This window comes from Enhydra lutris, unplaced genomic scaffold (assembly GCF_002288905.1).
Source record: "Enhydra lutris kenyoni isolate GAN:26980312 unplaced genomic scaffold, ASM228890v2 scaffoldscaffold13, whole genome shotgun sequence".
In the NCBI taxonomy this organism is placed as follows: domain Eukaryota; kingdom Metazoa; phylum Chordata; class Mammalia; order Carnivora; family Mustelidae; genus Enhydra; species Enhydra lutris.
The window spans coordinates 38,122,376-38,148,855 of NW_019154097.1; the positions used below are offsets into that span (position 1 = coordinate 38,122,376).

General features: G+C 62.0%; 1 protein-coding gene across 4 annotated transcripts in view; it reads right to left on the minus strand.

Annotated features, from left to right (window-relative positions):
• Positions 1 to 26,480, minus strand: part of LOC111145660 (collagen type V alpha 1 chain) — a 142,383-nt gene that overhangs the window by 78,578 nt on the left and 37,325 nt on the right. For all 4 annotated transcript variants that reach the window (XM_022500738.1, XM_022500735.1, XM_022500734.1 and 1 more), the window contains exons 2-4: positions 24,693 to 24,860; positions 19,214 to 19,427; positions 17,815 to 17,977 (exon numbers count right to left, since the gene is read on the minus strand). In XM_022500738.1, the coding sequence (XP_022356446.1) occupies positions 17,815 to 17,977; positions 19,214 to 19,427; positions 24,693 to 24,860 (545 nt within the window). The remainder of the gene's footprint in view (positions 1 to 17,814; positions 17,978 to 19,213; positions 19,428 to 24,692; positions 24,861 to 26,480) is intronic.

The window sequence follows — 26,480 nt, forward strand, 5'->3', positions numbered from 1 at the left end:
ACCCACCTACCCACCCATCCATCCACCTACCTACCTACCCACCCACACAACCATCCATCCATCCACCCACCCACCTACCCATCTATTCATCAGACACTTGTTGGGCACCTGCCAGGTGCCAGCCAAGTGCTCAGAGATTTTTGCAAACTGTGGTTGATAAAGGCAAGCTGTACACTACACCCTAAACTGTGAGAGCTTGCAGGTGTGCTACCACGTTCCCTGTCACCCCCAACCACGGGGTGAGGCAGGATTTATTTTTAAAGAGGAAAATACCATATGACCCAGAAATTCCAATCCTATGAATTAAGAGACGTAAATAATTCACTCAAGAAAGAACTGCACTAGGTATCAAATATGTCCACAGACACCCATGCTCACAGCAACATTATACACAAGAGCCAAGCGGTGGGAACAGCCCAAATGTCCATCAGTGCATGAACAGATAAACAAATCGTGGTCTATCCATACATCGGAATATTCAACCACGAAAGGACACAGGCTATGGACCACCTGGATGAGCCCACACTACCAACCACAGAATATTCTGGTACACTGCCATGGCAGCCAACATTCCCACTATGTCAGATGGGGAAAATGTGCGACAATTCTATTTCATATTGTCTTCCTCAAGATATGTCAACAGCAGACAAACAAAAGAGAACAAAAACCATGGGTCTGATGAATGTTACCAAACATTCATCCAAACAGCCATCTCCAATCAGATGGCTATAAACTAGACAATATAATAATGATTTTATTAATGATTAATGCTTAGATAGTGTTTACTATAAATCAGGTATTGGACAAAGAAACCGCATGCTGTCACTTCATTTGTGCCATTAATTCCCATCTGAAGCTGAGAAAACTGGAGCCCTGAAGTCACCTCAGGGTCACACAACATTCATGGTCACACAACAGGTGAGATGGAGCCAGCTTAACACAGCCTGCACGGTATCCATCACTATGTGACATGCTGTGCTCGAGAAGGGAAAGGAACATGGAGGAACATGCCCAATGTTGAAACTATGTCACTAGAGATGGTGCTCAAGAAAGGATAATTGTGGGCCATGCCCAGTGTTGAGCTCCTTGGCCCAGAGCCCATCCTGCCATGTGTACATCTATCTACCCACCATCCATCCACCACCCATTCACCACTCATCCATCTATCCACCCATCCATCCATCATCCATTCACCATCCATCCATCCACCCATCATCCATCCATCCACCCATCCATCCATCAACCATCCACCATCCATCCATTATCCACCATCCATCCATCCATCCATCATCCATCCATCCACCCAACCATCCATCAACTATCCACCAACCATCATCCATTCACCATCTATCTACCATCTATCATCCATCCTTCTATTCGTCCAGTAGCAATCATTGAGCACGTACTAAGTGCCAGTCCCTGTATTACACACAGAAATGTAGCCGTGGCCCAGAACCACTGCCTGGCAGTGTCCACACTCTTCCTAACACTTTGCACTTGCATTGTGCCCCATGGGTGAGATCACATGCATACCCATACCCATGTATTCATGCGGTTGTCACTGATGCCCCTTGACTCCCACTATTCCTTTCTGTCCAGACACCTGAGGCTACCCCTACTCCTGCACGCCCACTCTCCTGTGGCCCAACAAAAGGCCCATTCTGCTCCTGAAGACAAAGCTATGAGTGAAGCAAGATAATATGGTAGCCGTGAGCTTGACTGAAAAGAGGTGGTGCTCATTCTGCACATGTCAGAACCACAGGCGCAAGCAAGGAAGCCATGTCCTCCATCCCCTCCGTTTGGTAAAGGTGTGTGAGCCCCTTCCCTGAGCCGGACACAGACTAGGCTACACATGGAAGGCTGAGAGGATGTGTCTCTCAAAGTTCCTGGGCGTGGCTCCCCAGATGGCCTCTCAGGGTCTGGGACGCTAAGTGCCAGCCCCATGCACGGCTCTGAGGGACAGGATCCATTGCCCTTCCCTGGCCTGCCAAAGCTTCTGTAGGGTAACCGGCCCAGAGATGGGGTGAGGTGGGGTGACGCAGTGGCAGAACTGGGTGACAGTCTTAGAGTCCAGAAAAAGCGCATCCTGCCTGGGCCCTGAGACATGGGTCTGAATTATATGGCCCCCAACTTGGGTTTGAAGACCCTGAAGGTGGGCGAGGAGCTCAGAACTTGCCCCAAGCAGACCCGTCTCCACACAGATGGCTCTGAAGGGAGTCCCTGGAAGACACTCCTGGCCCCTCCCCAAGCCCTTTGACCGGCAGAGCCGCTGCCTTCCTCCCTCCCTCCCTCCGTCTCTCCCTTTCCCGTCCTTGCTCCCTCCTCCCTGTCCCTCTCCGCCTTGCTGTCTCTCCCTCTGGGTGTCAGAGGCTCCTGGCCCGTGTTGTAAACTCTCCCGCCGACATGTGACAGGACCAGTGAATCAAACCACAGAGTTTTATTAAGCAACACGACTTCCAGTTCAGATTTTATCCAATTCAAATAAAATATGTCCTTCTCCTTTCTGCTGGCAACTTGACATCTGAGTGTGCGTTCCCCAGACACAGTCTCCGGAAGGGAGAGGAGGCTCGGGGGCCTTTGGGGGTCGTGGCAGCCGGCACCCAGCGCTCCCCTCCATCAAGCCACCGGCACAGGGGACTACAGGTGTCTGGTAAAGGGCCTGCCTCCCCAGGAAGCCCAAGTCCTCAGGCCATGGCCACGTGTGGCACACCTGTGTCCCTGTACCCCAGAGCGCCCCACCCAGCACCAGGCTTCACAGGCCCCACACGGTAGCCTAGGCTGTCCCCAGCCCCAGGCAAAGAACAAGGCCAAAGGCTACGGCGTAAACGGCAGGAAGAGGCCCGGGGCCGAGCGCTTCCCGCCGACTCACCGGAGCTCTGGAATCCGAGAGCACGGTCGGCGTTGACCTGACCCTCCCCGCCAGCCCTGCTCCCCTGCCTGCCTCGCCCATTCCCCACATGGCTGCAGAGGGACCATGTGGTCAGCAGCAGGTCACCTCTGGGCCCTGCAAGCACAAAGCCCCCTTCATTCCCAAGGCCCACCTTCCTCCGCAGACTCCTAGGCTTGTAGCAAATCCTTTCCCCACAAACCCCTGAGGGGGTCCCACAACAAAGAACATGTGCCCCTTTGTTCTGAGGGTGCATGTCTCAAGGGACAGGGATCTGTCCACCCCCCGCGCCTCTGTGAGAAGGGGAAACAGGCGTAGGTTCGAGCCTCTTGGAAGCCGTCGTCCAGGGCTCCTGCCGCCCCCATCCCACCTCTTCCCTGCACACACAGGAGTTGTGTGCGCAGGTTGGCATGTCGAATACACTCGTGCTCCTTGCAGAGAAGCTGTCCCCCACGGACCTTTCCCTAGTTGGGACCAGAAACAACCTGAGAATCTTTGTCAACCTGGGGCTACGGCAACCGCTACCCGTGCCTTGGAGACGGCCCGCCCATGGCTGGCCCTGATCTGGCTCACGCTGGATCTCACATGTCCCACAGATGCTCACGGTGTTGTGACTGTTCTGAGAGCATTTCCGTGATGCTTCCTGGGGCAAAACAAGCTCCAAGCCACAGACCCCGAGAGTCACTCGGTGACCCCCCTTTCCCAGCAGAGCTGTTCTCCGTAGCCGCCGGTGGGAGATGCTGGGGGCCCGGCACAAAGGCCCCTGCTGCCCACACTCCAGCCCCTCGGGGCCCAGGGGGCAGGGCCAGCAGGACAGCCCTGGGTGGTGTGTCTGTGTTCTGGGGGGGACGAGGCAGAAGGCGGGAACCGGGGGCCAGGATGGGAGGCCCACCCACGAGCACAAGCAGCGCACCCAGCGAGGCCGCTAGGCCTGCAGCTTCTGGGGACCCAGCCTGGTCTTCGGGAGCCGAACGCCAGCGTGGTGACGCTGGCCAAGGTCAGAGCGGCTGGCGGGTCCCCTGCCTCTCTAGGAGCAGTGAGGGCAGCCCAGGATATTTGTGACCCAGCTGTCCTCTAGGGTCCGGGGAGACTCTGACTAGGAGCCCTCAACCAGCCTGGCCTTGACCTTGGACGAGTCGGGAGCCCCCTGCCCTGAAGGCAGCCTAGCAACCCCCAAACTCGGAGACTCACGACCCACTTGTAGCCTCTGGAGTTCTCTGGGTGTGTGCGTGTGCGCATGGGCGCGGGCACACGTGTGACCTTGCAGGGCAGTGATGACCTTCACGTGACCTTCTAGGCCGGCTGACCCATGGTGAACAGAAACAAAGAGAGCCTCTGTCCTTGGGGCCCCTTGTGAGAAAGTGAAGGGACATTACGCCCTCTGGCCACGAGGCGGCTTGAACTTCAGTCAGGAGTCGTGGGGCGACAGAGGGCGGCGGCGGACACCAGGCCTGGGGCGGGAGCGCCCAAGAGAGGCCGAGTGCGCGGGAGCCCGGGGCTCACAGCCTGGCCCAGCGCGCTGCCCGGCACGGTCGCACTCCCGCGGGCCCCGGTGCGGGCGAGCCGGGAAAACGCCACCTGCCTGGCTGCAGGGCCCCCCTGAAGCCTAGGGGTTCACGTTTCGATGATTCCAGGTGCTCATCAATAACCCAAATGGTTACTCAACTAGAATCAAGGGCCGCTCCCCACCCTGGAGGCGCCGGACCCCGTCTCACGCGGTGCCTTCCCTTGGTGGGCGCTCGTGGGAGCTCCGTGCGTCCTGCTCCCATGGCCTCCCTGCCCCTCAGGCTCCCTCGGGACGCAGGGACCTGGGCTCTCAGCCCTGCTGTGGCTTCTCAAATGGGGTCCCGTGGAGGAGGCTGGGGGTCCCCAGCAGGGTTTACACACCAGCATGTCACACAAGATGGTAGTTAAGAAAGCGTTTGCGGACTTGTGTCACACAGGTCAAAACCTGCAACGTAGTAAAATGGTCTCACTTCAGATAGTTGTGTGAGGTCCACGGCGGGGAGGGTCCCCCGAGAGTCCCTGGGCTTCAGTGCAGCTGGGCTCCAAGGTCCAAGGCCAGGAGTTCTCTAGTCTAGGGAATGCAGTGGTGGGTCCCCAGTGTACCACATCTCCCCTGAACCTCCCTACTGCCCCCATTCACAGAGGAGAAAACTGAGGCAGCGAGGGCCAGGAACCTTCCAGAACCAAGAAGGACCCACCCCGCACTCCGCACCCCTGTGTCATCCCACCGCTGTCCCACACTTGAGCTACCGCCACCTCTCCAGCAACAGTGGCCAGAATCGACGGAGGACTCCCCTGCCACCATCTCCCCCTGCAGACTCTGGCTTCCGGGCCTGAGCGGTTCCCCTGCTCATGGCCGTCTCACACTGTTCCCCCTGCCCCACCCCCAGGCCACCTGGGCCGACTGCCTCCTCCACCCTGACCGTCTGGCAGGCATGGCTGTGGCTCTCCCCCGGACCAGGAGATGCCCTCTCCCTCCACGGAGCCTTGTCAGATTTGCCCCATCGTCAACGCCCTGGGTGGCAGGTGAGCCCCAGACCGATTCCCACCCGACCGCTCCATCCACGGGCCCAGCGGGCAGGCAGCTCCCCCAGGTGCCCTCCAGCCTCCCTCCGGGAGCACAGGGCACCCGCCCCGGACTCAGGGGCCTGACAGTGGGAATCCTGCTCCCCCCACAGGGGCAGCCGTCCTACCAAGGGGCCTGCACGTCTCAGCAACAGCCACCTGGTCCCGGGGCTGTGGAGACGACCCAGCCCCCTCCCCACGACAGCCCCTCCACCTGCACGGCCCCCATGTGCCTTGTCGCGGCTCCTCTGTGCTCACAACGGGGTGGGGGTCACCCTGTGTCTTCTCTCTTATCCCCATTTTGCGGATGCACACACTGAGGCTCAGAGAGGCGGGGCCTCGCGCAGGGGCACAGGGTGGGGGCTCCAGAGTCACTGTCCTGCGGCTCCTCCCAAGAGCAGCCTGGCCCCCGTGGAGTTCAAGTAGAACGTCTGCGTGGACAACAACCATGGCCTCACCCCGGCTGCCCTCTGCGTGGGCACAGGCCCTTGGGGGTGCAGGCGGCACCTGAGTCCACATCTGGGCCCCAGGCCCGCAGCTGGCCCAGTGGTGGCCCGGACCCCCTGCCAGAGCAGCCCGCACCCGCTGTTTTCACCCCGTCCCTCGTTCTGAGGCCGACTGCCGTTTCCTGCCCCTACACACTTATGTCCGCCACGTGCCAGGTCAGCAAAGCTCCACCCAGCTCCCAGAAGCTTCTGCTGCGGTGCCTGGCAGTCACGAAGGCCACTCTGCTCCGCGGTGCAGCCTCGACACCCCAGGCAACAGTGGGCGCCCTTCCCCTGCCAAGGACAGGCTGGCATCGGGCCCTGGGACGCAGCGGGGCACGGGGGAGCCTGGGCCCTCACTGAGCCAGAAGCATTTTGCTGAGGGAGTCGGTTCTGTTCTTCCAATAATGAGCTTTCATCCAGCCTGCATTTCTGCTACGGGCTGAGAATATTGCAAAGTTTCTGCTGGGAGGCGCGGCAGCCTTGGGGGCCGAAGAGCCGGAAGCCAGAGTCTGCCCCAACAAGGGCACCTCCCTACCTGCAGCACCCCTGCAGCTGTCCGTGCTCCCCTCCCATGGCCCTGAATTCAGCCTCCCTCCTCTCAACAGAACTCCCGGGCCCCCAGGGAGCAGCCCTGCCTCCACGGCCCCCACACCACGGCCCCCCTCATCCAACCCACACGGGCCCCATGGGGACCCCCACCACACAGTCGGCTTTCCCTGTGGGTTCTGCCATCTGGCCTCAGAGCACTTCATGCTCTGAGACGGGGCCACGCAGGCCATTCGAGAAGGGAGACACTTCTTGATCACGCTGGCAGCCTACATGGTCGGCAATCGCGCCATCCCTGCAGCTGAATCGAGAAACTTTCCGCTCCAGCCGCCAGCAGGCTCTGCTCACAAACCAGCGGTGCCTGCGCAAGTCTGGGAGCCCGCGGCCCGGCGCGTGGCCACCTGCAGCGTGGAGAGGCCCAGGGCCCCAGCCCGGCTCTCACGGGACAGGGGAGGAGGGCAGCGGGGAAACCAGCACACCAAGTTGCCATCCCAACCCCAGAGGCAGCGAGCCACAGTTCCTCAACTGAGGGGACACAGCATCAGACTCGGGGGGCTGCTGGGAGAGTGGGACCCCCAGCCTCTGTGACCAGGGGCGGGGCAGGACCGCCTGGGCCCAGCAAGTGACTCAGAGCGGCAATGTACACATGGAGCCCCAGGGACGCATGCGGCGACGGACCACTGCCGTCCAGCCGTCCAAGCGTTCTTCCCCAGGACGCCTGGTGGGCTCTGGCCACCGTGTCCCACGCACAGTGGCCAGGGAACACTGGGGTGCCCTCGTCCTTGGTGCTCTGGAGACGTCACAAGTACAGTCGTCACACATATTCCATTGTTCACACTCTTGGGACCCACACAAGTGACGTCTAAAGTTGTGTGTGGCCTTGTTCACCCATGACGTGCACGTGATAGAGAAGAGAGGCCCCACGGCAGAGGAAATAACTGTTTCCCCGGTTTTCGGGGGACCCATGTAGTCTGAGCGAGTTGAACACTCTCTGGGCAAGTGTCAAAGACGTACTTCCACGTGGCAGGAGACCACTCTGCTGGGCCCAGGTGCCACCCGGCCTCACGTCCCAGTCTGTGACCTTCCCCACCACGTGACCACCTCCGGTTCTCCTACAATGATCACCTGTGCCACCAGCCAGAGCCTACCCCAGGGTGTCGAGGGGCGTGTCTGCTCACACACGCGTCTCCATGACAGGGGCATGGTGGCCGGGGGGGGGGGGGGGGCGTCACGTCCCAGCCGCACCAGACCTGACACTGGCCGCCGTGACTAAGGGTGAGCTTGGCGAAGTCGGAGAGGGGACACCTTGTCCCCGGACTGAGGGACAGGACAGCAGAGCCAGTGACCAGGGCCTGGCTATTGGGCGCCCCTCGTCCAGAGCCCCAAGACACTGAAGGGCCCGGGTCTCCCCCACTTTCCCGCCAGCGGTGTGGTACCCTTCGCTCCGGACGCTCAGCCGCCAGTCCCACCACGAGGGCCACATTTGCCACGTGGGCAGCACACGAGTGAAGTGGCCCCGTCCTTCTCCCCCTCGACTCAGAGCGGAGAGCCTGTGGACACGGGGCTGACTGCGGGGGATCTCTGTGCTCTGTGGGACATGTGCTCTGTGACAAGCTGTTTGGAAGAAGGAGTAAGGACCCTGGGAATCACTGCACGGAGCCGCGGGGCACCAACCATGGCGGCCAGGGGCTGGGTCCTCCCCTCGCCCGCTGTGGGTCCGTGCGCGTGCTGCGTCCCCCCGGGCCACCACTGTCGTTGGTGAAAGACAACAAGCCCTGCCTGGCGGAGCGTCCTGAGGACGGAGTGTGACGGGGGGTGTACGCTGTGGGCCTGGCACCCGGGGGACCCGGGCAGATGAGCAACTGCCGGAACCACCGGCACCTCCCCCAGCATCACTACCTACACCACCAGCATTACTACCAACCAGTATTACTACCACCACCGGCACTACTACCACCACCAGCACTAGTATCACCACCCACACCAGCACCACCCGCACCAGCTCCATTACCGCCACCATGACCAGCAGGCCGCCAGCGTGGACCCCAGACAAAGGCCCCCAGCGTCTCTTGCGGGAAGGGCTGATGAGCCCCTGCCTGGCTCACGCGGCCGGCATCTCCAGCAGCCCTATCGTGAGACTCATGGACACAAAGATGAAGAAATCATGTTTCTGACCATAAGTCTCAAGCTTTAACGCTTTCCCAGGAGGTGGCCCCAGTGGCCGAGTGACCAGCCGCCAGGGTTCAAGGGAGGCCTGCTGGGGTGGCTGGGCCCCAGAGCTGGGCCCCGCTGGAGGAGGTGGGTGCCACAGGTTCACATCCGTACCCGGCCTCTCCGGGGTCCTCCCTCGGCCACCATGCCATCCCCATCCCCCTGGAGGAGACTCTCCAGCCCCGGGCACCAGCTCCCACTCCACCCCGCCTTGCGCGTCCCAGGCTCAGACCCAGGTCTTCAGCTCAGCCTCCTCAGGACACGGTCCACACCCGCGATCACCTCGCCCTCGGTCCCACACACATTACTGTAGCCCCGCATCACACTGCAGTCGCTGACGGGCTCAGCACACACCGACCCCTCCGCCTTCTCCGTAGGAAACGCTGCCCCCCACATCCCCCGGGTCTACACTGGCACAACTGGTTGTTTGGAACCAGGTACGGAAACCCACTGTCGTCCCACCAGTTCTCATCTCCTTGGCTCCAGGGCCTGGTCCCAGCCTGGAAGACCTTTCTGAGCCGTATCAGTCCATCAAGAGAGTAGCTGGGCATCACCTGTGACAGTCGGGCTTGGCTGGAGTCATCTAACACAGCCGTGGGGGATGGGGGGGCGGGGGGCATCAGGGGTCAGTTTGGAGGCCAGGCTGCTCCGTGCGCCTCTACCCGCAGCCCCCCACCTGCTCCGTGACCCACCCTCACTACAGGCCGCCGTGCGGGGCAGGCAACGTGACCAAGAGCCACGTGCTGCGACTCCAGCCAGAGTCCTGGGCTACACCCCAAAGCTGGGCTATCCCGGCTGCGAACACCACGACTAGGCCTGGCAGAGACAGGCTGGGTTGGCGTGACTCACTCGCGGGGATAATCTGTGCTCCCCAACTCCTGAGAAGCAGCTTCCAACACAGCCCCTCAGAAGCACGAGCTGTAGGCGAGTAAGGCCCAGCTCTGGAGAGGGCCGTGTGCACCCAGAGGAAACCCCGTCCTCCAGGAACTGTATGCCCCCGGGAGGGCCACGAGTTCTCCCAGTGTCCCTGAGACCCGCCAGACCCTTCTCCGGGGCGTGCTTGTGGGCACAGACTGTTGGACTGGCCTCAGCTGGACAGAGGCCACCTGGAGAGGCCTGGAAGTTCCAGCGTGACCAGAGAGCAGTGGCTCCAGGTTGAAGTGAACAGCACCAGGGCCTGGGGCAGGGAGGAGAAGGGTCACTCTGAGGGGCACTCACAGGCCTTGGGGCCCAGGGGCCGGTTGGAGGGTCACCAACAAGAGGCAAGTTAGCACGCAGCGGTCTGTCGGGCTGGAGGGCAAGTCATCTCAAGGGAGGACGGAAGTCTGATGTCAGAGGCCCAATGCCCCTCACCCTCCACCTGAGAACTGGAATGTCCTTCTGATCCAGGACGTCCAGACCCTCTGGCCCTACACTTTCCTGCTGTGCAACCTTGGGCAGGTGGCTTTGCCTCTCTGGGCTCCAGGTAGCCCATGAGCACTGAGGAGCCAACAAAACACGCCCATCCCGGGCTGCTGTGCAGAATCGTCGGGGAATTATCAGGAGGCTGTCAGCCGTTAGGGCTGGAGGTCCCTCCTTAGTGCTGGGAGGGGTGTTACCAGCATCTGCTTTTCCAAACAGAACAGAAGGAAGACGTTAGGAGGCACAGCCACTGTCCGAACAAGCCTCCCAGCGCGGCCTGCTGCCCGGCCCCCTGGACGGCAAGGCCGCACCGTGCAGACCTCGCGAGGCCTGTCCTTCCGGGCGCCGGGAGCTTCCGTACAGATCCGGAGTAGCACGGTGGGAAAGTGAGTCTGCGCTCGCCCTTCCACGGGCTCAGAGGAAGCCCTCCGACAGGCGCTCGCACAACCGTCAGAGGCCCCCCCACGCCCCCAACACAGGGACACGCGCTTAGGAAAGGGGCACCTGTCGAATGCCCACACAGACGCCCCAGTACAGGAGTCTCTTTGTCCCAAGGTGATGTCCTCCCTTGGAGGCCCAGGGATGCTGAAGGCCCATAACGGGCCTGGGGAGCCCCTCTGCCACCCATGCAGGCCCACGCAGCACGTCCCTCGGGGCTCCCACCGTACCGCCCGTGGGCCGGCACTCTGCAGGTGAGGGCTGGATGCCAGCCCCGGCCCCCCACCCGCCGGCTGGTCTCGCAGATCTCCATGGCCCCCTCCAACTCTCTCATCTGCAACACAGGGATGGGAATGATGGTACTAACCCTTGTCATCACAACCGCCATGGCACACGCCCCTCCCCTCCCCCAGCGTGGTCCTGAGAGTCTGACAATTCGCGGCCCTCGGACAGCTCGCTGGATGAGGAGGGACACCCAGTGCTCCCCCGACACTCACAAGCCTGGCTGCCCCAACTCCCGCAGGAGGAGACGGAGTCCCAGGCTAGCCCAAGCCGTGCGAATGTAGGGGGAGGCCAGGACAAGGCTGAAGCCTCCCCAGGCCCCCTGACAACGGGCAGCAGCAGAGAAAAAGCCACCCAACACACACAGCGGGGCCCCTGTCCTCCGGTCACCCAGAGGGGCAGCTCCCAAGCTCGGGCACCGCTGCCGGCTGGCTCCCAGGGCTCTGCATCCAGAAGCATGGGCCGCAGGGTCCGGCCCCTCCAGGAAAGCCAAAAACTCCCCCCGCATCCACGATGGGCCCTAGCCCGTCCCTGCCGCAGCCCTGCAGGTGACCTCGAGACGACATGCCCTCCCTGGAGCGCTGGCACCAATCCTCCCCGGGGACCCGCATATCAGCAGGTCATTCCACAAGGCTGGGCTTCCAGCCTTGCATCAGGGCTCCATCCCTGGGCCGGGACAGGGTCTCAACACTCAGAGTTTCCACAGAGCAATCCTGAAGCCCTCCCAGGCCAGGGAGCAGGGGCTACAAGATCCCACACCACGTAGGCAGAAGCAGGGCCTGCCTGACTCTGTGGGGTCTCTCTGACCCCTCCTAGCTGCCACCCCCACCCCTTACCCCCCATCCTGGGTAGAGACAGACGGTGGCCCCAGCTGCTTGGCTCAACAGGACCAGGGCGACCCGGGCCGGCTCCAGAGGCACATCCTCAGAGCTCAGGCCCCACCCCAAACACCCTGACCACAGAGGCACAGACAAAAGCCCCTGGGTGTGGGCGTCAACACGAGACCCACTGTCCCCCTGCTCCGGCCAGCCTCCGCGAGGCAGGCATCCCGCCCGACATCCAGCTGGCCACTGGCCCCCCCACCCGCGGGCCGCTGGCTGCCTGCACCGGGCACAAGTCCCAGCCCCGGCTTGCCCACTGCCCAGCCCTTCCTGGGCCTGAGCTGGAGACAAAAATGTACCTCAAAAGCCCTGTGCACCATCCTCATTGGCCGGCAGTCGCCCATCCAAGCCAGGAGGCAGGCGCGGGGTTGCCCGGGACCATCCCCTCCAGCCGGGAGGAACTCACCGTCCTGCCTCCCCGGCCGGACTCAACAGCAGACCGGGAAAGCCTCCACTGGAAACCAGCCCATGCCCAGCGATGAGTGCTTCATTACCCTCACAGGCCCCGCAGGAATCAACAGGTGAACCCCCTTCCGGGCTGGTCTGGAAACAGGTTCAATACCACCCCCCAGTCCTACTCCCAGACTTTGGGAACGGGACCTTCTCTGGAAATTCGCCCTTCGTGGATGTAAGGACGCTCAGGTTCTCGAAGGAGACCGCGCTGGATTGGCCCCAAATCCCGTGAGAAGCGTCCTCAGGAGAAAGACAAGGAACAGACAGACAAGAAGAGGAGAGCTTTGTGCAGCTGGGAGCAGAGCCTGAAGCCAAGGAACCCTGGGGCCACCGGGAGCTGGGGGAGGCAGCAAGGACCCCCACCCAAGGTCCTCGGGAAGGAGCACAGCCCTGCTGACCCCTTCAGGTCGCGCTTCTGGCCTCCAAAACTGGGAGACAATCCTTTTCTATCCCTCCGAGAGACCAGACTGTGGAGACTCGTGGGGACTGCCATGTCTCTGCCCTTCCTGGGAATAGGGAAGGCCCCTGGAAAGGGGGCGGAGCCGAAGACCGGGGAGCGAGGCTCTGACCTTGCTCACTCCTCTGCCTCCCTTGGGGTCTGCCAGAGAACTGCCCCGCTGGGCGCGGGGCTGGGCCTCACACAGCCGCACAAGGCAGGGGGGTGCCCCTGGGGACAGCGTGGACAGCCACTGAGCAGGGGCAAGGTCCTGTGGGCCAAGGGATGGAGCCAACGGACCAGGCTCTTCAGGGACAATCTGCCCATGTGGGCCCCACCCAGGACATGCCATCTGAGGTCAGAGCACCTGGGTTTGAGATGCCCTCCCGCTCTCTCAGGGCCATGACTCAGACCCATGACTTAGCCCTGGGAGCTTCCACGTCCCCATCTAAAGTCAGGGGACATGGGCTGGAGCAGGGACAGGGTGCCATGAGGACAGGGCTCCCTCTTCAGCTGCTGTGCAAACCTGGGAGGCTTCTAGACACGCTCCTCGCCAGGTCCCGCTGCGGAGGCTGGCTCCTCCTGTTCCCACCATGGGTCTAACTAGCCACACCAACAGGAGAAATTCCCCGGGCTGGGAGGGGGGTGGGGGGCAGGGCACATGGGCCTCTGAACCCGCATCAACAGTGGGGATGCGGGGGGCACGGGGGCTTTCCGGGCAGAGCCCCAGAGCCTCGAGCCGCAGCCGATTCCCCATGTGCATCCCCCCGGCGTGTGAACACGAGCTCAGGTTTGGCCCCAGCCCCACAAATGCGCCACCTCCAGAGGACGGGAGAAGCACCCTCGGAACACACCCGCAGTTCGTCTCCACGGAGAAACCTGGGTCAGCACGACCCCCCCACGGGACACTGACGGAAACAGACCAAGAGAACTGCTGCCTCTCAGCCCCAGAGGGAAGGATCCTCCGGCAGATGGTGCCCAGTGCCACAAAGCCCTGTGGGGAGCGTCCCACAGCTCCCCAGTCACGGCCCACATGCTCCGCTGGCCCTGGGTCCTCTGGTGCACCCCCGTGGCGGGTGATGGGATGGTCCCCGGAGGGGCCTGGGAGCTCAGAGGCCACAGCCTGTGCAGTGAAAGTGGGGACGGGGACCCAGGCCTCCGACACCAAGCCCACAGCTCTCTCGCCTACGAGACGCTGATGCCCGCAACCGTGCGTGTGGACGGAGAGGGCTCTACGCTCCCCAGAGGGTCCCCGGCCGCCTCGAGGATGGCCCAGAAAGCCGAGCCCAGCAGAGGCCCGCTCTGGCCCCAGGCAAGCTGCATTCCAGGAAAGAACATGTCAGTGGAAAAGCCAGGCCTCTGGAAAACGGGAATCAGGGGTGAGGTAAACCCCTTGTCTCTCCAAATGGAAGGCGGGTGGACAGCCGGAGGACCACCACTCGGGGGTGCTGCCGTCTTCTCCCGCTGGCACCCGGGGCTCCAGTGTGCAGTCCGCTCAGTCTTGTAGCCCCTCGAGATGCCCGAGAGCTTAGAAGTGGGTCTGGTGCCCAGCCCAGAACGCCTGGGCTCCCCGTCCGCTGGGGTGGGCCTCCCTCTGTTCCCGACTCACCAGAGGGGGGGTCCTCCCGACACAGAGGCCCTCCCCGACCCCGGCCAAGCCCCACCCTCCAGACCCCTCCATCTGGAACACCCGCCGGCTCCAGGCCCCGCTGAGGAGCAAAGGGTGGGGAGGGGCGCCGGTGCCCCATTCAGCTGGTGTTTCCAGGCCCCGCTGGGGACAGTGCTTGGCAACCCGGGCACAGAAGTCCGGCTCCGGCTGCCAGTGAGCCTGTAAACAGCCTGTGCTGGCTCCTTCTGGAAGGTTCTGGGGCTTCACCGACCCCACAGGTCAGGGCACTCTGATGTCCTGGGGGCCCGTGTGGGTCCCAGGGAACAAGTAGTCCCTGGCATCACTGGAACCACCTTGGAGTGGCTCCAGCTGGGGAAGGTTGTGACCCAGTTTCTGAGGTCCCGGTGGCATGGGTCAAGGGGACAGAAGAAGCACGGGCTGCGAGGAGTGTGGCGCCTGCCACGCAACGTGACACCAGAGCAGACCGTCAGGCTCTCAGCAGCAACAGGTCTGGGGACCTACCCGGCTCCCCTACAGTCTTCCAGGCGACCTTCTCCGGGTTCTTCTACCTCTCTGGTGCCAGCGTCCCGGGAGTGGCGAGGGGTGACGGCAGGGCAGAGCACTCGGCGGGCACCGTCACGGGCCCTGCTGGCCAGCACTGCCCTGGCTGGCTTCCCCCCTAGCTCTACCACGGAAGGATAACAACCACTTCTCAACTCCTGCCAGACACATTCGCTTTCCCTGGCACTCTCGTCTGTGTTTCCAAAAACACAAAGCTCGTTCCTAAGCCCTGGAGGAAAACAAGCCTTTCTCCTGCACGGGGAAGCCCACAGGACCCGTCCTCTTCTGAAGAATGGCTCTGACCCCCTCATGGTGGGCCCTCAGCCCACGCGGCCCCCACACCACCCGGGACCTGGGATGAAGCCGCAGGACACGAGACACACAGCTCCCAGTGATACCGCGGTCAACGGCGGCCCAGAGCAACCCCGCAAAACGCACTCTCCGCCTCAGAACCCGCGGGCAGGGATCCACAGGGGAAGGAGCGAGGCAGTGGCCGCCAGCCAGCCTAAGCCCCTCCAGCTCACACCAGCCCAGCACTACGGACGGCCTGGCCAGGGGCCCCTGCCTGGGGCGGGGTGCGAGCACAATGGCTCCCAGCGCAAGCCCTGGGGACTGGGATGGCCACGTGCAGGCACAGGCCAGGGCAGGTCCCGGGAGGGCTAACCTCAGCTCAGGGGTGCATGCCCTTGGCCAGCCCTTCCGGGCCAGCCCCCTGCCTGCCCAGCTGGAGGCTCTGGTCTCGAAGGCAGGCGTCCTGGCACTGAACTTACAAGGTGAGTCTGGAGAAGGGGAGAGGAGGGACAGCTTGTGAGCCCAAGCCGCCCCCTGGACACACGCCCATCAGTGATGTCCCTGCAGGTGAACATGGACAAAGGGCCAGAGGGCCTCAGCTCTGACCGCCAAGGGTCTGGGGAAGTGTGCTTCTCTGGGGCCTGCAGGGGGGTTGGGGCGGGCACTTTACCCAGATTCATCCACAGTGTAGGCCTCCTCCGCCCATTTCCCAGATGAAGTCATTGGGTTTGGAGGGGTTTGGCAACGGGCTGCCGGTTATCAGCTGGAAAGGAAGTGGATGAGGCCCAAGGTCCGTGGGACCTTTGCCTGCACCTTCCTCCTGGGGCGGCTTCAGAAGGGACCCAACGGTCCCATCCCCTGTCCAGCAGGACAGACCCGTCAGCGGCTCACACAGGGCTGGGAGACCGGGGGCTGCCAACCTGCACAGCCAGGCCGAGGGCTGCCCCTTGGGGGAAGGGTTCCCCGGAGCTATGAGCCCCATGCCAGGCTCTTGCCCTGGATGGCACTTTACCTGGGACAAAGGGCCTCTGTGGGGCCCCGTGCACCCCAGGAAAATCCCCAGTGCCCCAATAAGCTCTCTAGAGTTCAGTAAAGCCCTGTCTGGACACAGCAGTCAGCACGGGACTCTGTGTATGCCCGTGGGGATGGGCGCCCCCACCAAAGTCACCCCCAATCCTTCCAGCTCACCAGGCCCTTGCAGAGCTGTGGGACAAAGTGGCTTTTGATGAGGGGAAGACATCCTTCTGGGGGAAGAATGCAGCTGCTGCAGAAATCGTTTTCAACGGTGCCGCCCCCCCTTCCCCGTTGTGAAGAATGGGGAAAAGCCAAGTGCCCGGCACAGGGAGGGCCGTTATTTGAAATCCGGCAGAAAATACAAGACTTAAGTCACTTCTGTTTCAAAAGAAACAAAGACTCTTCCTCCCTCGCCGTGAGAGCCAGGCCGGCTGGGCATCGAGGGCCGCCGTGCCCAGCTCAGTGGCTGCTCTGGGAGGAGAAAGGCCAGACGGAACGCTCCGGGGGCCACTGGGCCACTGGTCTTCGCTGCAAAAGTCAGGTCACATTTTCCAACGTGAGCAAGTCCGGCCGCCAGGAAAGTCTGCGTCTGGGAAAACATTGTCGGCGGAACACGAACACCTCGCCGGCCACGAGGCCTCCCATGCCTGGCAGCCGCTCAGGCCAGCACATTCCCAACCTGTCGTTTCGATCCAAGGCCGGCCTGGCCCCAGCCGCGCCGGGAGGGCCGCACGGCCTCACACACGCACCCCCGGCTCGACACGGCCGCTGGCCCACGCTGCAGACGAGGACCCCAGGTCTTGGACGGGCTAGGCGGCCCAGCCAGGTTTCCCCCATAGGATTTGGGCCCTGAGCTCTCCCGGGGCTCCCCCACAGGTGTGCAGTTCTAGTGTCGGGTGCTCCCGGGAAAGCAGCTCCTTCTGGCTCGGCCAGCGTATCGAGGTCTGGCGTCACCTCACCCCAGCCAGAGGGGCCACGGGTCACCTGAAGTGCCTTCTAGAATGCAGATCCCAGGGCCCTGCCACAGGGCTGGGGCCCTGGCTCCTCAGGAGGCAAAGCCTAAGCATCTGGACATGGGAGAGTCCTCAGGGAACACCAGAGCGCTCCCCCAGGGCTTCTGGAAACTGCTGGCCCCAGCAGAGGTGACCTGCTTCTGCAGTACAGGGCTCTCTGACACTGTCTTATAGTGAACTCCAGTCTTCAGAGGAGGGAAATGCAGGACTCTGCTTGGGCCCCGTCCCCGTCCCTGAGGCGTTTCCCTGGGAAACCCGGCTCCAGGCAGCAGACGGGCACTGCCAAGGGACAGCACCTCTGAAGGATGGTGGCGTGTGCCTTCCTGCAGCACAAGCACCTGGCCCGGCACTGGCCTCTGGTCCCCCCAGCCGCAGCTGCCCCCTTCCCAGGTCAACCCTCAGATACCAGATGGTAGGAGTCCACGTCTATCCACAAACCCCAGGCCATACTCACCAAAGCCCGTGCCCTTCCCAAGCTTGTCCCCAGGCCCCTTGGGCAAGGGTGGACACAGCTGTCCCCACAAAGCCTCTCCATGCCACAGGCCACAAAGAGCCCTTGGGATTGCAGCAGAGGCCACAGCCAACAGAAACCACGGCCACGTCAGAATGCCAGCTGTCCCCACGTCTGTCTCCTGACAGGCTGCCAGCAGCAGCCACGGTGGCCGTAGGCAGGAGTGACCCCTTGCCGGCTTTGGGCCCAGGTGACCGTGGGACCGCCTCCCCTCCTCTTACCTCAAAGACTTCCTCATCCAGGATCCGGGTCCCAAACACGATGATGCCATTGACATCTATCATGGGATGGTCACTGCGGGCCAGGTGTTTGGTGGTCTTCTTTTTACAATCCAAGATCAAGGTGACATTTTTCTTGTGGATGCTGAGAGCAATCCTGTGCCACCTGCAAAGAAACAGCCCGGGTGGGTGACGGGGGCCTGGGTCACAGGTCTCCAACCCAAGGGGCACCGCAACAGTCACGGTGGGGCTGGGCAGCTCTGAGCCCAGCCTCTGCCATCAGACCAGGTTGCCCAAGGGCCGGCAGATGCCATGGTCCAGCCTCATGTGAACCTGAACCCCACAGCAAACTGCTGGGGGGCTGCTGGGGAAGACGGGATTTGCTGGGAAGTGGCAGGAAGGAGGGATCGCTGTGGAGCTGTCAGTGAGAAACACGGGAAGCACACCCTGAGGGGCTTCTAAGATCAGGCACATGGTGCGTTAGCCACGGAGGAGCTTTCACACTACCAGGGTTTCGGCATGCCCCAGATAGAGAATTCCACAAAGACTGGTCCTTTTTTTTTTTTTAAATCATTCACGCTCACATCTAATGTGGCTGCATCCTGAAGGACATCGTGCATCATTTACAGAAGACACGGTACGCATATACGCAACGGAACACTACTCCGCCGTCAGAAAGGACGAACTCTGCCGTCTACGACGACGTGCCTGGAGCTGGAGGGTGTTACACTGAGCAAAAGAAGTCAGAGAAAGACAGACACCATAGGACTTCACTCACGTGTGGAATTTAAGAAACAAAACAGGAGCCTAGCGGAAGGGAGGGAAAAATAAAACGAGACGAATTCAGAGAGGGAGACAAACCCTAAGAGACTCTTAATCACAGAAAACAAACTAAGGGCTGCTGGAGGGACGGGGCGGGAGGAGGGGGTGGCCAGGGGATGGGCGTTAAGGACGACACATGACGTAACGAGAGCTGGGTGTCTGTCGCAACTGATGAACCCCTGAACTCTAGCTCTGAAACTCATCATACACTGTATGTTAATTAATTGAATTTAAATAAAAAAATAAAAGGATGTCGCACATCCTTTCCGGAAGGAGTTGGGCATAGCCACACCATCTTCAATGTCCCTTCGAGACTAGGAGGATAGCACTTGAGATATTCTAGTGCATCTGAAGGAAAAGGGGAGACCCAGGGAGATGTAAGGACCCCCCGCGAAGACGCAGACGACAACCGGAGACCCGTCCTCTCTGCCCGGTGCCCACCTGTGTGCACGGGGGCAGCTTCCTTCCTTTTTACCAAGGGCATCCTGCCACAGCTCCCTTGCCGGCCAGCAGGCTTTAGGCGGCCTGCGCAGACCCCCCAGCAGGAGTCGGACTGGGTTGCTGCGTGGGGCTCACTTACTTGCCATCTGACAGGTTGATGCCCCTGAAGAGGGGGTAATCCTCCGGCCCTGGTTTCCCCGTGTGGTCCTCATAGAGGAAGACCGGAGAGCGGCCCATCTCCAGGCCGATCTGCTGGATGCCCTGCTCATTGTAGATGGAGACCAGGAAGGCCTGGCTGCCTTTCTTGGCTTTCACAGTGGTTAGAATGGAAAAATCCTCAGGAAATGAAGATGCTGTAACAGAAGACAGAGATCAAAAGGCAGTCAGGAGCCCCTAACTACACGCAGTCACAGCTCTACAGACAAACCAGCTTGGGGACCTTGCAACTTTTGATGAGTACGGTGGTGCATGGCCACCTGTTGCACACCTGTCCCTGGATCAAACTGTTCCTGCAGCCCTTCCCTATCACCACATGACCAAGCCTACCCTCTTGGAGGCTCAGTTCAAATGCAAACCTCATTGGTCTTTCCATCAGTGAGCCTTCAATGTATCTCCTCAGTTCCTATACCTCAATACATCTGTGTATAAATCCTGACTAGAACCTCCTAGAATGTCAGCTCCCTCTGGGCAGGGGCTGTTTCAGATGCATCTTCATACCCTCCATAGTGCCTAAGGCTATACCTAGCAGATTGTGTCACCTTGAGTGCCCTCAGGAGGAGGGTAGGGACGGGGGTGGGTGGGGGGGGGACGGAAGGGAGGCCAGGGGCAGGGACCACATCTCCTGGCTAATACGCAAAAGAGAAGATAAATAGAAAGAAATGGGAAGACTTGAACCCAAATTTTAAAAAGGGAGAAAAACAACGAACCCCGTATGTTAATGGCAGGGAATGCTCTTTACGGTTCAGGACAGAAACACCACGAGGTCATCAACGGCCAGGCCCACGCCAGCCCACCGAGGGGAGCACGGGCCGGCTCCACACGCCCCAGATCTCCCCACAGACACGCGCCCTTCCCCGGGCCACGGCAGGAACTCTCGGCGCCTCCTCCCCATCGATGCCGCCGGTGGAGGAGCAGCTCTGCCGCGGGCCCAGGGCACGGAGTGAGCGTGGCTGGTCCCCGGAGCCACCAGGAAACACTCCGCTGAAGCGGCCAGAAGGCGTCGGCACGGGCACCCTCGCGGAAGAGGGGCTCTGACCTGGCTTATGGGCCCGGATGAGGAGCAACCCTGTTGTCAGACCCAGTGTGACGAGTTCGCGCAGCTGGCCCCGAGGCCTGTGGGGCTACAGGGCTTGGGTCAGTGCCGCTCCCTGAGACGCTATCCGTGAGCGCCCTCTGCTGACGATGCCCGTGCGGCCGGGCAGGGGCCTCTGCTTCTGCTCAAGGGAGCACAGAGTGGCAGGGTGCCATGTCGGGGACAAGGGGACCTTCAGGGCACCAGGCCCAGGGTGGGGAGGGGTACGGCCTGGCTGTGGCTTCCGTGACCTCTGCAGGACCCAGGGTGGGGAGATGTTGCCAGGGCGAGCCAAGGGCAAGAGAGGCCAAGGCTGCTTCTATCAGGGAAACCAACGGGCCCCCAAAGTCCAACTCAAAGACTCGCGTGAGGTCCCAGGCAGACACAGAAGGCAGCTGAGAGGTCCGCCCCACGGGCCCCACACCCCCAGCTAAGGTGCCATGGGGGGACGGAGGCCCAAGGCCCCCAGCCCCAGGGGTCAGGCTAGGGTCTCCCTCCCCAAAGGGGACGTCTCAGGTCCCTTCCCCAGTGCGAGGTGACGCTGGGCAGCACGGCCATCCGTCCCAGGACAGGCCGAGTCAGGCCCCCCTTCTGTACAGACAGGAAGCCTTTGGGAAGAGGTGTGCTGAGGTCACCAGGGTCACAGAGCCCTCGGCTCCATGCTGTCCCTCCACACGTGGGACGTGAGGGGAGTCAGAGCCACCACCTCAGCCCTACCTCCCACCCCGGGGGAGCAGCATCCACTGAGCAGGCCAGGAGAAGCCCCCACTGCAAGACCAGGGGCAAGACCTCGGGGCCCTGTTGGGTTCCTGGGGGTGGACAAGCACCAAGGGGCCTGGGGTCATTTAACCCAAGCTTGGAGCCACTGTCCATGTCCAGAGTGGCACAGGTACGGTCCCTCCCTCACATCTCAAGGGTCACCTGCCCCATCCCCAGCCCAAGACGACTCCGTGCCATATACAGCCGTCGTTCCGCCTGAAATACAGAGAAGATCAGGGAACAACAGCACAGCCCGGGGACAGCCAAGGCCCTGACCCCCAACTCGTGAGGACACTGTGTCCCAGTGTTTACACCCCCGTGCGAGCAGATCTGGGCTCAGAGAGCCTGAGAGGGTAACTTATGCCTGACATGAATCTCCCTGCTGGTGACATACAACAGCTTTATTGTCACCGGAGATGGTCTATTCCAGGCGTGGTGTGGGCGGGACGCGGACACGCCCATGACCCGGGCTGTCTGGGCCATTAGGGGGACAGCGTCTGGGTCCCACCCTTCCCACTAGATTTCTCAGAGTCACAGGGGAGAGGCCCAATTACTTCCTGAGGTCATTTCCTGTTCCCTCCGCTGAGGGCCAAGGGCACTGGGGCCATTTGGGTATACAGCAGGAACTTAATAAAGGCATCACTATTAAACTGAATCCTACTAAGTGAACAGCTCTCAGACAGGACGTTCTGCTGGACGGGAGCTGATCTGGAGCCCTAGGCTCCCCTGGAGGGAAGGTCTGGGGCAAAGGCCAAAGGGGGTGGGGGGACACTGTCACATCCCAGCCCTGTTTCAGATCCTGAACATGAAGGGAGGCTCAATGGCCCCGAGCTTACCAGACAGAGGACAACTGGAGAGAGGACCCCAATCCAAGGCACGAGAATGGAGGAGGGGCTGGGGATCATGGGGAAGCTCGCTGTGTCCTGGGGTCCCGGAAGTCAGGGCAGCCCAGTGGGACACACGGCCTCCTGTATTCACGGAGAATCCGCGATGGCTTCTTCTAGGGTCTTGGGCCTGTCTTCTACTGATGTCCCCTCGCAGGCAGACAGTGGTGAGTCCCCGACCCCCAGGAAAGCAGGGTCACCCTCTCCGGCTTGCCCCCCAAAGCGTCCCAGCTCTGGGCTCTGCCTTGTCCTTATAGCCTGTCAGGGCCACCCAGGGCCAAATGTCGGGAAAGGCCCATGCCGAGAGTCGCACTATGGGGTCCCACTGACCGCAGGACCTGGACCACTGGGTGTAAGTGAGACAAGGAAGGTCCCTCGGGATCAGGGAGGACACATCCCTGTGCAGACATCAGCGAATGGGAAGGAGGGCGGCCCCACAGCCGGGCCTTCCCTGTGCCACCCTGACCCCCTGGCCCAGGGAGCCTGGGACCGCAGACGTTCGCGCAGAGCCGCCCAATAGGTGAATGGGCATGGTGGGCGCCACGGGCTCCCCCGCGACAGGCACAGGCTGGGGGAAGAACACGTCCCCACAAAGCTCGGCCTTGGCCATAGAGCACTGCTTCGTGAGCCCGTGAAGGGGCCCTGTGTCCTCGGAGTAGCTGGGCAACTCCGAGGTCTTCTCACCACGGCCACGAGTCAGCCGGACACGGACGTCCTTTGCTCTAAGACTCGTTTAAATGCGTTCACACTCAACTCGGGCTGCCTGACCACCGGCTCGGCCCGCAGACACAGGCGTCCAAAATGCAGCCACGCTGCCCCCTGACCCAGGAGATGGCCTCCCAGGGAAAAGGTCAGCCAGTGTCCAAGAGAGAAGGGACAGAAGCCACGTGTCCCCTCACACCCGAGGCCACAGGCACACGACACTGGCCTGGATGAACGTCCCGTGGCCACTTTCACGGACTCCACACTTCGAGATTTGGAGAAGGGAACCCACCCCACCCCCCGAAATTCCTACTCAAATCAGCCCAGGCCGCCTCCAGCTTCATTTGGCCTTGATGAGATGCTGCCTCTGCCCGGTCCTGTTCTGCTCCCCACGCTGATCGTGACCAGAAGACCCTGTCAGAGCATTTACTCTCTGTCTCATCAAGTCACGAATTCAAGAGCTTAGGGAAAACGCAGGCTGAGAGACTGTACCTGTCTTACAGGTGAGGGACGCACACCCATCTCCCGTCACCCGCCCTTCCCCGGGATCCATGCAGTGTCCGGAAGACGGGACACACTCTCAGCCTGAGCGGGGCATCGGGGATCAGACTGACAGCAGATCCGTCCCGGGCAGGACGCCTGGCTTCCCAGGCCTGGCAGGGGGACAGCGTCGGGGACAGCGTCGTGCACGCCCCACACAGCCACCAGGGCCTGGGGCAGTCACCCCCTGGGGCCCTTCCCTGGTGCCCCTCCGTCTCTCTAGGATGGGGGAATGCGGGGAAAAGGGGGATGCGGGGCGGAGAAGAGAGCAAGCACCCGGTGGGTGATTCTAGAAGACAGGCTCAGCCCCGAAACGGAGGTAGAGCTCTGGGGACATGTGGAACGGCGGCCCGACAGCAGGGGGCCCGACACTGACCTCGTCTGAAGCCCAAGGCAGCTGGGCATGCAGAGGTGGGCTCCCGGGGGGCCTGGAGGGGACCCGGCGCCCCAACTGACCTCATCTACGCGAAGTGACCTTTGTGAAAAGGGCCGACCCAGCCTCTCTTGGGGACGGACTCTTGAGGGCCCCGTGGGTCAAAGCCGGGCTGAGGGCAAGGGGCATCAGAAGCAAGCACAGAGCCCCTGAAAGAGCACGGTCTTCGGGACCCCGTGGGGGATGCGGGAGCACAGAGACACCACGACTTGTCCACGGGCTGCCCAACGTTGGGGTCACAGCCAGGTCACCAAAAAGTAAAGCAGAGTCCTACCCTAATGACAGTGTATTACAGCCACGGAGCGGCCGCCTGCCCGGGGCGGGGGGGCGTACCTGCCTGGCCCCCCCTTTCTGACCGGAATCAGAACGAGCTCATTTAAGGGGGGGCAGAGGGCTCGGTCATGGATCATGGGCTGTTAACCCACGTCCAGATAAGCCCCGAGGGTTTAGCTGACCCTGGGGGGGGTGTTGTGGGGGGTGGTTATCCCATAGCGTCCACAGCCCGGCCACAGGGACAACTAGGACGGCCCCTGTCAGCAGCCAACGCCAGCAGCTGCTTCTAAGAAGCCGGCGCCCTCGGGCTGCGGCCCCGACGCTCCCATCCTGGCTCTTCGCGTCACTGCCCCCAGATGACGTTCTGCGCCGGCGCGCGTCCCTTCCCACAACCCTGGGTCTCTCTCACCCTCGCCACGTCACGGGAGAACCAGAGGTCACCCTTTAGCACGTGGAGTCGCGGCAGCCTGTCTGCGGCAGGAGAGACACCTGCTTGGAAGGGCAAGGGGAGGCCGCCCGGGCTGTTTCATGAGAACGAGACCACAGCGGCCCCGGAGAAGGGCTTCCTGGAAAGCCAAGTGTGCGTCTCCCGCCACACAGGCACCCTGCCCTACGCCCGGGCTGGAGGTGGGCGGGCGCAGCCATACCTGTCCCCACACGTGCCCGTCCCCACCCCAGCCCCCCACCTGGAACACAGGCTCCGTCCCTCCTCCCGGAACACACACGCGTCTCTTACCAGGGTACAGCTGCTTGGTGGGTGCACTGAGCTGGGCATCCTTCGTGACTCTGTAAGCGACATCTGGACCTTTGGAAGATCTCCGCGTGGCACAGAAGCCTGTTGTCTTGGTTATGCCATCAGGCAAGTTGTGAAAATCGAGGACCTTCAGGAGATCTGCCGGCTGAGCTGAAAGGGCAAAGGGAAGGCGGGGTTAGCCGCAGGGGCAGGAGCAGCAGGCGGGACGGGCCGCCGGCCCAGAAGGGTGCACAGGGCTGAGGGCTATGGGAACCAGCTCCAAACCAACTGAGAAACTGGGGGGGGGGGTCGGGGGTGCAGGGTGGCCGCTCTGAGAAGAGCACACGTGCGGTCCCCAGAACACTGCTCCCGGGCCAGCTCCCACCGCAGCCACGCGCCAGGAGCGAACCATCACTCGCTCACCGCACCCCTGCAGCCTCCCCTCCCCAGGTTTGCAACTTGGCTCCTCCGCCCTGTCACCCCCACGGGCAGGTGCTGGAGGGACCCAGACACCCTTTCCCAGCCCCTGTGGGAAGCCATCCAGACGCAAGCCGCCAGGCTGGACCGACGCCCCTGCTGAGGGGGCGGCTGCGGAGGGAGGGAGGTCTTCCTGAGTGAGGCACTGGCAGCTCGCGGGTTCTGCCCTGCAGCCTGGGGGTCAGCACGTCCAGTTGACCAGGACGAGAACCACAGAGACCGCTGGCACATTTTAGCCACCACAGTCACCCGATTAAAATGCGATTCTCCCATCACTGTTCACAGCAAGAGCCAATTTCCATTTCCCCCAGAAGACCTATGCCTAGGCAAAACAGTCAGAACCAAGGCCAAGGGAGGAGGGGATCCGTGCATCCCTTCCAGAAAGTTCTGGACCCTCCATCGGGGGCTCCTCAGAGAAGGGCTGCAGAGCCCGAGGGCATTCCCACCGGAGCCAGGGCACGTCCTCCAGCAAGAGCCGGCCCCGCTGTGCCCGTGGCTCCCTCCTTCACATCAGGAAGAGCAGGAACCTCTAGGCTCTGAGGACCACAGCCGGGATCCACACACGTGCCCCAAACAGGAGATCTCACGGGGAGCGCCAGCTCCCATTACTACAAACAAGAGGCCCCAGGAGTCCGGGCCGAGGAAATTAACTTGGAGTGGGGCTGTTAGGCTGCGCAAGCAGCAGGTGTGGCCCTGGGTTTCAGGGAGCCCAGGGGCCAGCACCCACCTGCCTGCAGGGTGGATGTGGGGGTGGGGACTGGCTCTGCCCCTGCCAAGGGGCCACTGAGCCCCACCGGGCCAATCAGGGCACAGCACCTCCGGTCTAGAGAGAATGCAAAGGGCTGGACTAAACTCCCTGCTGGGTCTTTCCCTCCAGTAGGAGGAGTCCTCCCGGCTCTGGGGCCCCACCCACGGACTGTGAATTAGGAGCTGCAGGCCACCCTCTCCTGGGAGGAAGAAACAGACTCCTGCCACAGGGCTTGAGCCCCTGGATCAAGCCATACCTGAAGGGGGTCCATCTACATTAGCCAGTAAGTTTGTCCTTACATTTAGGGTGACTTGGGTTAGTAGAATCAGCCCCCACTGCTGGTGTGACCGTGAGGCTGATGCAGAGCCCCCCAGACAGGTGACCATGTCCATGCCCGAGACTTGCTCAAGAGCAAAGCCCACTTTTCTAACAGTGGGGGAGGATTTGGAAGGGAGAAAAGAACCCGTCCCCCAGCATCGGTTTCCCCTTCTCCGGTCCTAGGAATCCCGCAGCCGGTAGTTGTTCCTGGAGCTCAGGATAACCGGGGGGGGGGGGGGGGGGGGGGG